We start from the raw sequence: 17,020 nt of genomic DNA, 5'->3' as shown, positions 1-17,020 counted from the left end.
GGGTATAGTGCAGTGATGCAGAGTGGAGTGGCGCAGTGTGGAGTGAAGTGGCGCGGTGAAGTAAAGTAGAGTAGAGTATGCATTGTGTGGTAGCGCACTGCTATTACAGACACACATCTTCAGTTGAAAGTACCATTACATTTCCACAGACATACAGCTTTGCTGATAAAAGTGTAAAGTCCACAAAAGATGTGTAGATATGTCATTATCTAATTCATTGATTTGTTTTGATTGTATTAAAATATTTATTTCCACCACACTTTGGAATTATCAAAAATGGTGCTACATTTCTGCTTTTCTAACGGCGATATATTCTGAAATATTTACGCACAGTCCATTTACAGACATTTAAAATTTGTTGCGTACTAGAAAAAATAAGTCTACCTCAAGTACACCCCAAGTAGCCACCATAATTGCCACATAAATCCTCTCACTTTGAAGAAAGAGAAAGAAAAGTAAACACCAAGCACCCTGAAGACAGAGCCCTATATTTGACCTCCGTCTTTGAATGCAGAGAAAATGTCACAAGATATGTACAAGATTTAAAAGCCTGTTTACAGAAATTAAGCACTGGTGGAAGAATATATTGAATAGGGTTTGGACAGCGGAAGGGACAAACTCAAGGTGGACAGCCTAAAACAAATTGAGCAAACAGATAAAAGCAAAAAAAATTGAGTTACAAACCACAAAGCCAATGGTAAGCAATGGGCGGAATGCATTCCCATGAAAGCTTTCCGAATGTCCCCAAGATGTTTTTGGCAAACCAGACAGCTGAGTTGTCTGGTAGGTATCGACCTAAATATCATCTACAGAGCTGTAAATACAAGAATAAACTGGCATACTAAAAGCAAAATTAGATAACTTGATGAAACAAGCCAAGCCATAAGAAATTAGGTAAAGAGAGGTTTTGTATGTTTCCTTATGTTACCTAAGTGGCGAAGAACAACTGTATATGCTCTATTACAACAAACCTGGCATGTTATTTTCTTCTGTAGTGATCCTTCAATACAGATCTGTTTACATAAGTTCCTACAACACCAAACATACATATATTCACAGCAGATTATACCTGCCACAACAGCTTACTCAAAAAGGAATTTTATTTTCTTACCACACAGACATCTGCCAGTTTACAGGAACACATGGGGCTAATTAGAACGTCCAACTGGGATCGAAGCTTCTCATCTTCACCCAAAACCTGGTTGAATTTCTTCACGAAATCTTGTGCTTTTCCAGGATCAGGAAGGTTCTCTATATATACAAACAGAAAAATAAGACCAATAACACATGAATAAAGCATGCTTCAAGCTATGCTCCATCGTCATAGCTATGTGATGAACCGTTTCAAATAAACAAAAGCAAACGCACCTTAAAAGCCATAATAATCGATTATGAATGTCTGACTCATCCACATTCCTTCCTATTACAGGTCAACCTGCTTACTAGTTCTTTGCATCTCCCCCTTCTTACAATGTGTAGGAAGGTGGAATCTTGCTGCATGGTTACCCCCACTTTTTGCCTGGAGTTTTGCTGGTTTTCGACTTATCTGCTTTCCCTATAAAATGGGCTCCATGTACTTTAGGTACATACCAGATTGGCTACTGGGTCACCTTTGTGAGTCCCTGTATATGGTACCTTAGGTACCCAGGGCATAGGTAACCCAGAGGCCTACCAGGGGCTGCAGCATGTATTGTGCCATCCCTGGTTAGCCTTCCAAACTGACACCACAGGTCTGCACCTGCAGCCTGGGTAAGGTGGTGTAAGCACCCCTTACTTAGATATAGTATACCTATATCTACCTTATATATAGACATATAGTAACCTATAAGTCACTCCTATGGCAGGCCTTGACATTCCTGAAGGCAGAGTGCTTGGTTTTGTGTGAGAGGGTGCCCTAGCATGAGCTGAGCCCCTCTGCCGCTTTCAGAACCATGTCCTTGTAGCTGTTCTATGATATAGCCATACCATATACTCTTAAATGCATTATAATCCTCGCGGTTAATGCTAACTTTGGTGTGGCTTTAGCAAAACATGTTGTGTAAGGTGTCAAAACACTTTGGAATACTACCCCGCCCCCCACCCCCCGGCCAGTTCTGGCGGCGGGGGTAGCATTCCACCCTTCTAGAGGGAGAAGACATGTAGATACTGGTAAACCCGGTTAAAGTTAAACAGAGCCTCAGCATCACAAAATGGATGCTGCTGCCACAGACATGAGTCGGCCCTCCTGCTGCTGGACTAAACTCTGGCAGGGGAGGCCTGGACAATAGGTTTCCTGTCCAGGGAGGTGCTAGCAGCTCCCCAGACAGGCTTTAATTGTTTGGGGCAGGGTGGGTTGCATTCAGTGAATGCTTTTCAGACACTGCCTGGTGCACACAAGGTGCTCCATGCATTTCCCAGTTCAAACCGGTTGCTGGGGCACTCAGCCCCAGCTCGAAACTGGACGAAGGGGAAGGGGTGTAACCACCCCCTCCCCAGGTCCACCCATAGGAGGGACCTTAGAGTTAGTCCAACCCCTAAACTTACTATAAGTAAAGAACCCCAGTCCCTAGGACTTTAGATTACCCTGGACGAAACTCTGCAACATATCTTGGACCTTCGACATTCCATATCGACTGGAAGACGAAAGAAATCTCCCTTGTGGTCAAGGAGTGACCACCCTGTTCAAACAGGCACCAACTGCATCTATGCCGGTCTGCATTTTCGAGGCTCCCGAAGAATCTGTGACAGGACTCTGACTTCCAGACATCTGCCGCTGACCTGCGCTCCCAGCAAAGCTGAGACCTGTAGCAGACCTGAGACACTTGGGACCGGAACTCCTGGACATCCTGTATTTTTGCAACTGCACCTACTTCTCGAAGTTGTGCATTGGGGTATTTGAAGCCCCTGCCCGAGCTCCTTTTGCACCGAAGTACAGAGGCCAGCCCTCCACAAGTGACCCGAGAGTCCCCTTTCTTCTCCGCTGCTCGAGGCCCCTTCGCGGTTCCTAGTCTGTTGACTAGTGAGCCCCCACGAAGGCCAATCCTTTGTTTCTTGAGCTTTCCAGGTTGTTCCAGACGGGCTCCCAAGTCTTCTCCAAAGGAGGAGACCCTCAGACCTTGCTGGTCTGCACGGAAGCCAATCTTGTCATCTTGCGTGGGTTGCGGTTGCCAAGGCTGGTTGGATCCAATCCGGATTCCGACACCGCAGTCAGCTAGATCCTTCGTGGGACAGCTCGAATCCAGCTCCTGGTTGTGAGAAGTTGGCCTGATATGCAGTGCTCACTATTCTAGTGATCACTATGTATCATACCAAACGACCCTCATTGATGATTGGTTGTAAGTCAACCTTATAGACCAGCTATCCTAGTAGCATGGACAAGAGCAGTCTTTAGGCTAAACTCTAGAGGGCGTGTTAAGCCAGCTGTTATACCATCACATATACCCCTTGAACACCAAGTGAAAGGACACCACACAAGGTGTTTTGAAAATAAAAGGATATTTATTTATAACACAACAACCCTGGACTCTTTAGGAGGACAGGGTGCTAAGCACAATACAAAACTCTTAAAGAAATACTGAAAGTTGCACAATTTACACAAATGCCCTAGGGGCACGAAAAACCATATACTACAAAAGTGGAATGCGAATTACTAGCAGGTAAGTTACTATTCTCAGAGGCTTTAGAACCGCTAGGCCTACAATACTGAACCCTTAGATTAGAAGCAGGAGGCCTAGGGACGTCGTGTGCAGAGTGGAAACTCTCACGCGCAATGCGGGACAAAGTCTATGGAGGCTAGTAAATGCAAAGTTAGTGTTCTCGGGCGAACCCGACTAGGTAGGTCAAAAACGAAAGTGGATCTAGACACTTAGAGAGTGGCTCTACACTGGAGCACCGTGGTACTCTGTTTACCTAGCCCAGGGGCTGCGGCTGCATAGGGTTCAAGTGTCGTGGGAATCCGCGTTGATGAACCAGGAGCCTGAAGTGGAAGTTGCTGGCAGGCGACCAGTGAAGATGTTCCGGGCTGATCCAAGGATGGATCGGTGAAGAAGGATACCTGTAAGCAGAGGGGACCAAGTTCTGAATCACTAGCCAGTGATTAGGTGGGCACCAGGATGGCACCGGACGAGGTCACTCAGCCAGGTGAAGAGGTCACACTGGATTCTGCTGCTGCACGGACCAGGGCGCTGATGTCGACCAGGCTGGAGGTCTGCGAGCTGTCCCACGTCGGATGTCTGCTGCTGGCGATGCTGGATCCGTTGAAGGAGGCAACAAGCCTTGGCTAAGGCAAGCCCACGTGGCGACACAAAATGGCGTCTGGAGTGGACCAGGAGGGTCCGAGGAAGTTCCCCTTCAAGAGGAGACAAGGGCCAGTCTAGAGGAGCTAGACCAGCGGTAAAACAAACGTAGGACGTCGTCTGGAGGGTCACTAGCCAACGGGCAAGTGACCGGACAACGTGGCAAGCAACGCAGAGGCAAAAGGGCCCCACGCAGATCTGGAGGATGCTGGGGGGCTGGACTTCGGTGCTCGTGCTGCTTGGGGTTGGGGCTTCTCTTACCCCAGTGCACCCACTCGAGGGTCCCTCGGCGGTCGTGCTGGATCAGTGTCGTGCTGGTTCTGATGATAGCCGGTTCCTCTGGTCTCGTCGCACCCACGGTTCTCAGCTGTGCTGTAGAGGCAGGTAGAGGTCAGAGAGGGCAGGGAGTCCGGGTCTCGTCGTGCTGGTCGGTCTGGTTCCTGAGGAAGGACGTGCAGCAAACCGCAAGATACTTAGTTGGTGCCTGCTGATGCAGGGTGACTACTCCTTAGTCACAAGGGAGAAATCTTGAGAAGAAGTCGAGAGTTCCTTTCGTAGAAAGTAGTTTCAGGATTCAAAGATGATCTGATTTGGAAGGGTCCCCGCTCCTACCTTTATTCTAAAGAAAGGGGCTGGCACGCGACTAGGTCCTGCCCATGGGTGGGACCAGGAAGGGGGGTGGTTACACCCCTCTCCCTTTGTCCGGACTTTCCCCAGCTCAGGGGCTGGTGTGCCCCTGGAACTGGTTCAAGCCGGCATATGCACAGTGAGCACCGGGGTGCCACTTGCAGTCACCTTCCTCTGAGCCCTGCCTACCTGGGATACACAAAACCCTGTCTGGGATGGTGCTAGCACCGCCCCTGACAGGAAACCCTTTGTCCAAGCTCTCCTCGCTGGAAGGACTCCCAGCAGCAGGAGGTCAGACTTGTGTCTGTGGTGGCAGCATCCATTTTGTGATGCTGAGGCTCGAGTTAACTTTAACCAGGGTTCACAGTTACATCCATGTCGTGCCCCTCTGGAAGGGTGGAATGCTAACCCAGTCGCCAGAATTGGCGAGGGGTTAGTATTCCAATTCGTATGACACCTTACTCGACATGTTTTGATAAAGCGATACCAGAGTTGGCAAATAACCGCGAGGATTATAATGCACTTAAGAGTATATGGTACGCGTTATCATGGAACAGCTATTAGGACTTGGTTCCGCAAGCTGCAAACGGGCTCAGCTCATGCCAGAGCACCATCTCACATGATTCCAAGCACTCTGCCTTCAGGATTGATAAGGCCTGCCATAGGAGTGACTGATAGGAATACATGTGTCCATTTTAGGGTTAGATATAGGTATACTATATCTAAAGCAAAGGGTGATTACACCACCTTGCCCCAGCTGTCGTGCAGCCAGTTGTGTCAGATTTAGATGGCCAGCCAGGGGTGGCATTATACATGCTGCAGCCCCTGGTAGGCCCTGGGTACACCTATGCCCTGGGTACCTAAGGTACACTGTACAGGGACTGATAAGGTGACTCAGTATCCAATTAGATATGTACCCAAGGTACATGGAATCCATTTTACAGAGAGAGCAGTAGGCCTGGGGCCCTGAATAGCAGGGTCCCAGGTCAACTAAGTCGGAAAACCAGCAAAACACCAGGCAAAAAGTTGGGGGCAACCATAGTCAGGTATCCAACCTCCTACACTTGTCAGTCGACGCCTCCTGGTTCTCGTGGCTGAAGAGTCAAGCTTCACCTCTTTCACCTGAAATCACCCGACATCGGCTGGCATCTTCTCCTCGCCATCCTAGTCACTGGCTAGTGACCCAGACTCTGTCCCCTCAGCTTTCAAGTTCTTCACATCTCCAATCCACCCTTGGATCCACCGGACACTTTTCCTCTGGTCGCCTACAGCATTTCTTCGTAGCTCTCCATAGGAATCGACGACGAAACCCAACACCAAAAGGCACCTATGCACCCGGCTTCACTGGGTGAGGTAACAGTACTCCGGTGCTCCCGTGTGTTTTGACTCTTGAAGTGTCCTAGTCTAAAAGGGTTCCATCGTTGTTCACCTAGAAGTGCCCTTAATCTTTAAAATTGTAACTTGTTCTTTCTGCATAGAAAGTCAATGGTGATCCGTGGCTGTGTTTAGACACTGCACGTGTCACCCGTGAGCCTCCTGCATCCTAACCTTGGGTGGTTATAGGTAGCCCCAGCGGTTCTACAGGCCTTAGGCATGCTTTCTAACTCTCACGTGGATCTTATACCACTATTTTAGTATATGGTTTGTGAGGGCCCTAGGGCATAACGTATACTGTGCAACTTATCGAATGCTAATTAAGTTCCTTGTACTGTACTTTTTCCTCTGACCTCAAAGAGTCCAGAGGGGTTGTGTTTAGAATAAATACATATATATTTGATATATACCTTGTGTGGTGTGCTTTCATTTGATCATTCAAGCGATTATAATTGGTAAAACAACTAGCTTACCTCGCCTCTAAGTCTTAGCCTGAAGGCTCTCCATAGCTACCACTAGGACAGCTTTCTATAAGGTTGACTTTACAACCTACCATCAATAAGGGTCGTTTGGACTGGTGCATCATATATCAGGCCAACTTATCACACAATGGTCATTGAATTGCTGTCTTAAAGTTCTAGAATAACTCTGAAGAAACTAGTACACACTATCCTATCTTTCTAACAGTTAGAAACAGCCCACTTGAATAAGGCCACAAAAGCTTCTCTTGTCAGTTTGATTAAATTGAGGGATGCACAGTAAAAACCAGCAGTCAAAGCAAACCAATCGCTATCTGTTTTGCAACTTATTTTATCTATTCTACTCTAGCATTAGTTGAGAAGCGCAAATGGTTGCCAAAAGGGTATTAAAGTTCCTGGTAAAAACTGATGCCTAAATACAGACTAGATATAAGCGGCAAAGAGCAAAGTTCAGAGTGTCTTAAAAACCAAGGAAGTATTTCCAGCAAGCATGCTGTGGTGCGAAGAACATACCAAAGTTCAGTGCCCAAGTTTAACAAGGAGCATCCCCCAACTTGTTGAAGATCAGGTTTAGGGAGGTCAAGAAGACAATGTGATGCAGGTCTCAACATTCTACTGGAAAAGTATTTCTGAAAAGTAGAGCGTATGTAGGTTTTACTGTAATAGGTGAAGTCAACAAGTCAGAGGATGTGAACCAATATCTACTTTGGATATGTGCCAGGTGTGGAAGACTGAAGGTGAAACTACAGAAAATTAACATTTTTTAAAGCTATAAGGAGATGCAGTAACACAAGCTACATTGAATTCATGCTTGTACTACCATTTGTCCAAGGGAGCATTGTCTGCATAGATAATCTCTTTGTTGTTTGGCGCGGAGATCGTGCCTCAGCTGAGGAGTACAGGTTAAACAACAACGATTGGAATCTTGGGTTCACCAGTACGATCAGTGCCACTAGTGCCTGCTACTTGGATTTGGAGATCTTTGTAAATCAGGATGTTCTCCAGACGAAACTATATAGAAAACCTACGGCGGGGAACACCGTGTTGCATGCGGCGAGCCACCCTCTGAAAAGCTTAGTAAGAAATGTTCCCTAGGCTGAACTCCTCTGTCTGAAGCGTAATTTCTTAGCAGATGGAGACTTCCAACATTACAGAGTAGAAGCAAGCATAAGATTCCAAAATAGGGGATATTCAAGTCATTTACTTGACCAAGCTGCAGAGAAGGTATCCAAGATAAACAGGAGGGATCTCTTGATGGTCAAACAAGCACAGACAAATGATGAACCCACAAGAATGATTACCAATTATAACATCAGGTCGGGAGAGGTGCTTCACATATTTAAGAAGAACTGGCAACTTCTAACAACTGATAATGTCTTGAAGAAACACCTTCCCGTTAGACCACCTATTACATATAGGCGCTGCCAATAATTGGGAGATCACCTAGTCCACAGTCATTTCTCTTCCAGAGTACAGCCAAAAGAATTATCTAGAGTCAAGGGATTTTTTCCCTGCCTACGCTGCAAAGCATGTAAAAACAGTAAAAAGGTCACCAATTATCCTAGAAGAACAGATGAGGGCACACCCAACAGAGAGATAAAGAAACTTCTCAATTGTAATTCGGATTACACAGTCTATTGGCTTGAATGTCCCTGTAAGAAACGTTATATAGGGAGCACAATCAATCCTACTAAACTAAGAATTCTGGAACATTTGCGTGCAATCAATAAAAATGATAAGACCTATTTATTTATTTTTTCAATTTGTAGGGCGCAACAGCTGCCCAAAAAGGGTTTCCCGGCGCCTAGACACAGCTAGTTAGAAAGACCGAAGAAGGGTTTTGGCTATTGAGATTATTGTTCAAATAGCCAGGTCATAACATGCCTTCTAAACCTGGCATAATTTTCCTCCTTTCGGATGAAGGGAGTGTGTTCCAGAGGGATGGTCCCAGATGGGCGAAAGATCTGCCACCTACTCTTGCCAATTTGAATCTCGGCACACAGAAATTGGACGCCGATTGCGACCGCAGGTTGCGCTTGGGAGTGTAAGGGTGGGCTAGAGCTAGAAGGTATTTAGGTGCCGTGCCCGCTTTAATTCTGAACATATAGTTCAGGGCTTTAAAGCAGATTCTGTTTTCAACCCTGAGCCAATGGAGTTCCCGGCGGTGACTCAAGACTCCGGAGTTTTTAGGAATTTTGCACAGTAGACGGACTGCTGCGTTCTGGACCAATTGTAGTCGGCCGACTACTGATTTGTTAGCTCCCAGATACAGAATGTTGCCGTCGTCAAGCCGCGATGTTATAAGGGCATTGACTACAGTCTTTTGCGTGGAAAGAGGCAGCATCCAGAGGATTTTCCTCAACCATTTGACTATGGTGAGGCATAGACCAGTAACTTTACTGGCCTGTTGATTCATGGACAGGGAATTGTCCAGAATAAATCCCAGATTCCGAACATGGGTCACCGGGGTAGGAAGAGCGCCCATCTGATCAGGCCAGTGTAAGGGATTCCACAAATCTCCATGTTTTCCCAGGACCAAGATCTCTGTCTTGTCACCATTGAGTTTTAATTGGTTTCTCGTCATCCAATTCAGGATGTTTTGGAGTCCTACTTTAAGTAGAAAAGGGGAATTTGGACAGGATTCGGATAGGGAAAAAATGATTTGGGAGTCGTCGGCGTAGGTCATAAGGGTGAGACCAGATTGTTCAACAAGGTCGGCCAGGGGTCTAAGATATAAATTAAAGAATAGAGGACTGAGAATAGATCCCTGCGGCACTCCATGGGGTGCCGACAGAGTATCCGAAGAGGCTTGTGAGGAAGTAATTTGAAAGGTTTGTTCCGCCAGGAAAGACCGGATCCATTCAAGGGCCTTTCCGCGTACACCATTTTTATGCAGTTCTTTGATGAGAGTTTCGTGGGAAATGGTGTCGAAGGCCGCGCTTAGATCTAGTAGCACAAGCGCGACCGTCTGACCTTGGTGTAGGAGCTTTCGAACGTGTTCAGTAACTCCAAGCAGGGCGGTTTCTGTGGAGAAACCAGCCCTGAAACTCGACTGAGGGGTGCAGCAGTGAATTTTCTTCTGCAAAAATGGATAGAACTGAATGCACGTGCCTCTCCAGACATTTGGAGAAGGCAGGAAGTAGGGATATAGGTCTGTAGTTGGCAAGGATTTCCGGGTTTGCTGTAGGTTTTTTTAGAAGAGGCGTGACCATGGCGTGTTTCCATATGGCTGGGACAGTGGCAAGGTTAAGAGAGGAGTTCAGAAGGTTTGCAATAATCTCCAAGGAGCGGTCGTCAAGTTGCTTGATGAATTTGATTGGAATAGGGTCCCTGGGGGAGCCGGATTTGATGGTCTTAAGAATCACTTTCAGTTTGTCTACTGAGAAGGCAGGCCAGGATTCCAGTATATTGTCACAGGAGGGAGTTAATTCTGAGTCAGAGGAAGGGGGTGTTTCTTTATTGTTGGCATTAATGTCTAGGATGATTTTATCAATTTTGTCTGTGAAGAAACATGCTAAAGCCTGGCATTGTTGAGTATTTAATGGGGGTGCTGCAGCTATAGTGTGAGCGCCAGCCAGTTCTTTGACTTTATTGAATAGGGCTTCCATGATAGTTTTTGAGACGAATGCAGCTCGTGCTTTTGCGCAGGCCGTGTGGTAAAGATTCCTAGCTTCATGATAGCTTTTTTTAGCGTCAGGGGCGTAGTGTTTTCGCCATTTGCGCTCAAGCGCTTTACAGTTAGATTTTTCAGTTTTTAAGATATCATTGAACCATGGAGCCGGGTGGCGGTGTCTGCTCCCTTTAATGCGAGAAGAGGGCAAGCATTGGTTAGCGGCATCGCTAAGCCACTTTTGTGCAGCATCCGCTAGGCTGTCCATATTTTGGCTGTTACTCGGAGGGTTGTCTTGTAGTGCCGAGTTTAGCATTTCTAGGTCCACTAATTTCCAATTTTTTCTAGATGTGTCAGGGAAGTCGTATTGCAAATTGGGGGTGGGTGGGAGAATGATGCTGAATTTTATTAGATGGTGGTCAGACCAGCATATGGGCGTGGTGGCGAGACATTTTAGCTCTTTGATGTTGGAGATTATAGGGTCCAGCAAATTGCCGGCTATGTGAGTAGGGCTAGAGTTGATCAGAGACAGGTTAAGGGCCTTCAAGTCATCAAGTAGGTTTGAACAGGAGGGGATGGAGGGGTCCTCTAGGTGCAGATTAAAATCGCCCAGCAGGGAAAAATTACTTAAGGTGATAAAATATGGGGTGATAAGATTAGCTAGATTTGATGCCCAGTGGGAGGAATTTCCGGGGGGCGATATAACAAATGGCCTGACATCGTGAAATTCAGGTTCAAGGAAATTTTGAAAAGGCCCGCTTCACAATCTGGGATAGCTACTGGTTCAAGCGTGCATTTAAGATCTCTATTAAAAATAATTGCTATTCCGCCACCTAGCTGTTTGTTCCTGTCTATCCTGGCGATGGCGTAGTTGTCAGGGAGGGCGGTAGCAATGTCCGGTCCGGCGCTGTGTGTAGCCATGTCTCAGTTAAAAAGAGGACGCTAGGATTGTTATCTAATAAAAGGTTAAAAATGTCGTGTTTGTGTTTCGGTAGTGAGCGACAGTTGGTACTGAAAAACACGTATTTTAGAGGCTCGTTTTTATACAGTAGTTTGCGTTTTCTGTGTCTTCTGGGGGTGTCAGGGTGGGGTTGACATATTGTAGTGGTCAGTTTGCAGTTAGCACAGGAGCGTACTCCAGTTTTATGAAGATTAAGTGTAGTGCACCTAAAGTTAGAGGTAGGGCGTAGCGCTTTCATTTCCGACGAAGATCTTACCAGCCTTATTTGTGCAGGTGGAGCATGAGCCTCTGCCCCGTGCCCCGTCCTGGCACGGACGGGCACAGACAGGCTAGTCTTTGGCGTGTCTTCGGCGTGCCGATGGTGTGCCCGCTGCGCTCGTTCGCTGCGCTTCCGAGGAGTGAGCATGGTAATAAGGTGGAGGAGGGGGTGTGGCTACTTGGGAGGGGCGTGGCCCGACTCACGTGGGTGGTGACGTTCTCAGGGAAATTAGTCTTCCCACAACAAACAGCACTCGAGTAAGTTCAAGAAATTATACACAGTTCGCGTTCTAAAATCAACACAAGTAGTGCAAAGTGAACCTACCCGGCGGCACGCCATTTCTTTCAGTTCCACCGTAGTAACAGGGACCTCCTTAGTTTCTATTGTATTGATCAGGCAGACAGACAAGAACGAGGAGGAGATAGGGTCAAGGCCCTCCGGATTATGGAATCCAAATACATTATCGATTTAAAAACTATGGCTCCTTGGGGACTCAATAATGATGAGGAGGAGATGTGGGTACACCTCTAATCCCCACATAGGATCATGTGGGGACAAGAACAAAGGACGGTGTGCCATAAGCTAGATGATGAAAGTGAATGAGAAATATCAAGTCTATCGCTCATCATCTACCAACAATGCTAGACGGTCTAAATCACTGTATAGACATACTGTGACATTGCCCATCCAGGGCTACACAAATAACCATACAGGGTCATGAATTTATATAAATTCATAAAAAGGACATCACCCTTTATTAAACATGAGGGATATAGGTCTTCATATTGCAGAATACTCATGTTATGTCTCAATGGTTAAAATGGCAATTTTCCCTGTTATGTTCAAAGCATACATTTATTTTCTATTTTCTAATTTTAATTCTGTGTGTTGTTAGATCATCTGGGGATAATAAGCACTTAGGCACTTTATCTTAATGCCTTTTAACTCTATGAAATGATGAAGTATTCAAACGTGCATAGATGGCCGCTGTATTCATTGCTTTTGCACTGAGTACCTTTTCTATGTTGTTGTATTTCCGAGGGTGCTCGGAGGGTTAAAATGGCGGCACTGTGTACACATAAGTTGACACTGACGAAGCCGTAAGGCAAAACGCGTCTGTCGGGGGTGAGGGTTTTGAATAAAACAATTCGTGAAATGGATATCAGTGTGCTTGCTGTTTTTATTGTGTGCAAAGTGTGTGGATATATATACAGTTACAGGGACGTTCTAGTTAGGCTGACATTTCACTCGTACGTAGTTATAGTTAGCTAAGCGAACTATAACTTGCGCCCCCCAATGCACTGCTTACAACCTTGCATATTACATCACTTATGACATGGTCAGTGTGACATCTCAGTGATTGAGTGTTTTTTAAAAGTTTGTATATATATATATATATATTATATATATATAGTGTGTGCTAATTTTATCTTCGTGTGGCGAACTTCCTCAAATGGGTTTCCTGTATTTGGTGGTATTTTCAGCGGTGTGACCCAGTCGCGAGGAACGGCCCACCGTGTCTTGCGGGTCTACGAGGGCACTATCTGGTGTCGAACGCGATAGAACGAAGAAAGGCTGAGGATTTTGCAGGGAGAAATCAGTTTACAGCCACAGCATGCAGCCACAAAGCAGGGCAGATCCCATCTTGGTGATGTGAGTGAATTAATTTTGACATTAAGAGAAAGCGGCAAAGCACCCACTTGGGATCATTTCGGGGTGGACTACTTCACCCAGAGGGCTCCTCCCACAGGTGTTGGAAATAAATGTGCACCCCTCGCAGCACCTGCAGTTTTTTTTTTGTAAAGCCACTGATGAAAGGGTGACTCCTGAAACGCGTTGGACTTGGATCCATTTCACTTTTGCTGCTCCTTGAAGGTTCCTGCTGGCAGGCTGCCTGCTGAATAAAGTGTGCTAAAATGGTACTTACCAGTATGCATCTGTTCTTGGTATGTAGAGCTGCAGAGTTGTACACTATGCATTAGATCACCACCTGGTGTTGGGCTTGGATGATTGAGAGTTGATGTCTTCTTGGAAGAAGTCTTTGTAGTCAGGAGATAGGTGACTCCTCCCTTGGACAATACAGAGCATGGGCCTCGGCTCCATCCTTAGATTGTTTTTCGCCATGATGGGAAATGATGGAGTTAGTAGAAGTAAAGAAAAAAGGATGTCCATGCGTGTGCATCTGAGTAAGATGAAAAACTGGAACGGATAATCAATCAATCAATGCATTTATAGAGAGCGCTACTTACCCGTGAGGGTCTCAAGGCGCTGAGGGGGTGGGTGGGGGAGGATGGGGGTTGCTGCTACTGCTCGAATAGCCAGGTCTTGAGGTGTTTCCGGAAGGTGAGGTGGTCCTGGGTCAGTCGTGGGTGTGCAGGGAGGGAGTTCCATGTTTTCGCTGCCAGGTAGGTGAACGATCTTCCTACGGTGGTGGTTCTGCGAATCCGTGGGACGGTGGCGAGGGTGGCAGGAGTGTAGAATGAGAGGCGGTTGTTCAGGTATTCGGGCCCATGTCGTTGAGCGCTTTTGTGTGCGTGGGTGAGGAGCCTGAACGTTATCCTCTTGCTGACGGGGAGCCAGTGCAGGTTTCTCAGGTGGGCGGATATGTGGCTGTGGCGAGGGATGCAGAGGATGAGTCGTGCGGAGGCGTTCAGTATGCGTTGTAGTCGTTTCTGGAGTTTGGCGGTGGTTCCTGCGTATAGGGCTTTTCCGTAGTCCAGTCGGATGGTGACGAGGGCCTGGGTGACGGTCTTTCTGGTTTCGGTGGGGATGCACTTGAAGATTTTTCGGAGCATGCGCAGGGTGTTAAAGTAAGAGGACGAGACGGCGTTAACTTGCTTGGTCATTGAGAGGGAGGAGTCCAGGATGAATCCAGGTTCTGTCCGAGGGTGTCGGCACGGAGCCCAGCGCCGTGGGCCACCAGGAGTCGTCCCAGGCGGGTGGGGATTGTCCGAGGATGAGGACTTCCGTCTTGTCTGAGGTCAGCTTCAGGCGGCTGAGCTTCATCCATTCTGTGACGTCTTTCATTCCTTCCTGGAGGTTGTTTTTGGCGGTGGCTGGGTCTTTGGTGAGAGAGTATCAGCTGGGTGTCGTTGGCATAGGAGATGATGTTGTGTTTGCGTGCAATGGTGGCGAGGGGGGTCTTGTAGATATTGAAGAGGGTTGGGCTGAGCGAGAAGCCTTGAGGGACGCCGCAGATGATCTTGGTGGCCACTGAGCGGAAGGGAAGGAGGCGGACACTCTGGGTTCTGCCGGAGAGGAACTAGGTGATCTAGTCCAGGGCCTTTCCTTGGATCCCAGTGTTGAAGAGGCGGGTTATTAGGGTGCGGTGGCATACGGTATCAACGGCTGCAGAGAGGTCCAGGAGGATGAGAGCGGTTATTTCTCCGTTGTCCATCATGGTCCTGATGTCGTCGGTGGCTGCGATGAGGGCGGTCTCTGTGCTGTGGTTGGCTCGAAATCCGAACTGGGACGGGTCGAGCGAGTTGTTTGCCTCGAGGAATGCAGTCAGCTGTTTATTGACGGTCTTCTCAATGACTTTCGCCGGGAAGGGAAGAAGAGAAATGGGGCGGAAGATTTTGAGGTCTGCCGTGGGTTTCTTCAGAAGAGGGTTGATTTCTGCGTGCTTCCAGTTCTCAGGGAAGGTGGCTGGCGTGAAGGAATTGTTAATGACGTTCCGGAGGTGGGGTGCGATGATGATGTCTGCTTTGTTGAAGATATGATGGGGGCATTGGTCCGAGGGGGAGCCAGAGTGGATGGTGTTCATGACGTGGGTGGTGTCTTCAGTGCTGATGGGGGCCCAGGTGCTGAGGGTGGTGGTGGGGGTCGTTGGTTCGGTGACTGGAGGCGGAGTCTGGGGTCCGAAGCCGTCGTGTATATCTGTGATCTTGCAGTGGAAGAATGTGTCGAGGGAGTTGCAGAGGTCTTGTGATGGTGTGATGTTGCTGTTGCTGGGGTTAGAGAGCTCTTTGACGATGCTGAAGAGTTCCTTGCTGTTGTGGGTGTTGTTGTCCAGCCGCTCTTTGAACGATGCCCTTTTGGTGGTGCGGATCAGCTGGTGGCGTTCTTGAGGGCAGTCAGGTTTTCTGTTGTCCGGTCGTGGCGCCAGGTTTTTTCTAGGGTTCGGCAGGATTTCTTTGATTCTTTGAGGGCGTCTGTGAACCATGATATTTTCCTGTACCGCTCTTGCTTGGGGGGTTCTTCAGTGGGGCGAGGTCGTCAGCACAGTAGGTGATCCACTGTGCGAGGTTGTGGACTGCTCCGTTGGTGTTCGGAGTGTCGGCTGGCGGGTTCTGGGTTAGTGATGAGAGGAGCTGGTCTGTGGTGATTTTGCTCCAGCATCTGCGGGGGATTTGTCGTGTGCAGTGGTGCGATGTATTCTTTTCGAAAGTGAAGTGGATGCATCTGTGATCAGTCCAGTGTAGTACGGTGGAGTGGCTGAAGGAGACGTGGTTGCTGGCGGAGAAGATGGGATCGAGCGTGTGGCCGGCGAGGTGGGTGGGAGTGTTCACCAGTTGTTTGTGTCCGAGGTTGGCGAGGTTGTCGAGCACGGTGGAGGTGCTGTTGTCGTTGTTCTCCAGGTGGAAGTTCAGGTCCCCTAGGAGGATGTATTCTGGTGAGGCTAGGGCGTGAGGGCTGATTAAGTCGGCGATGGTTTCGCTTTATTGTGTGCGCGGGCCCGGGGGTCTGTAGATGAGCGTTCCTCTAAGGGTGGTCTTGGGGTCGGTGTGAATCTGGAAGTGTAGGTGTTCGGCGGTGGAGAGTGTGTCTTCGATGTTGGTCGTGATGTTGATGGTGTTCCTGTAGACAATGGCGATTCCTCCTCCGGTTTGGTTGACGCGGTCCTTCCGGGTGATTTTGTAGCCGTCCAGGATGGCTATGGCGATGTCGGGGGCCGAGGAAGCATTCATCCAGGTTACCGTGAGAAAGGCGATGTCTGGTGCTGTTGTGTTGAGGAGGTCCCAGAGTTTGACGGCGTGTTTGTGGACGGAGCAGGTGTTGAGAAGGATGCACTTGAGGTTGTTGTTGCTGATGTGTTTGGTTGGCGGGGGGTAGGTTCGAAGGCATGTAAATTTGCAGGCTTTGCAGGCGAAGGGTCCGTGGGTTCGTTTTGGGGTGGCTCGGTAGCATTCGGGTGGTTGTCTGGTGTTGAGTGCGTTGAGGGTTGAGTTGCATGGGTGAGTATCTGTATGACTGTAGGTGATTGAGAGCATGTGTCAGTATGGGTGAGTAACTATGTGAAAGGCAGTTAACATGAGTGACTGGGTATATGAGTGACTATGTTTGAGTGAGAGTGGCTATATGGATGAGTGCATGCTTCTGTCAGTGACTGTATAGCTGAGTATGTGTTACTATTTGTATTAGAAAGTGGGTGGGTGTGTAACTGTTTGGGAAAGTGGCTGTATGATTGACTTCATGGATGAGTGTTGAGGTGTG

General features: G+C 47.8%; 1 protein-coding gene across 2 annotated transcripts in view; it reads right to left on the bottom strand.

Moving 5' to 3' along the window:
- The window catches only part of PDS5A (PDS5 cohesin associated factor A), a 1,517,933-nt gene that overhangs the window by 1,158,392 nt on the left and 342,521 nt on the right, over window positions 1-17,020 (bottom strand). For both annotated transcript variants that reach the window (XM_086963962.1, XM_086963961.1), the window contains exon 16: window positions 1,112-1,251. In XM_086963962.1, coding sequence (XP_086820088.1) covers window positions 1,112-1,251 — 140 coding nt within the window. The remainder of the gene's footprint in view (window positions 1-1,111; window positions 1,252-17,020) is intronic.

This window comes from Lissotriton vulgaris, chromosome 3_2 (assembly GCF_964263255.1).
Source record: "Lissotriton vulgaris chromosome 3_2, aLisVul1.2, whole genome shotgun sequence".
Classification (NCBI taxonomy): domain Eukaryota; kingdom Metazoa; phylum Chordata; class Amphibia; order Caudata; family Salamandridae; genus Lissotriton; species Lissotriton vulgaris.
The sequence above is the reverse complement of the archived record's forward strand: the minus strand, read 5'-3'. Positions and strand labels throughout refer to the sequence as shown.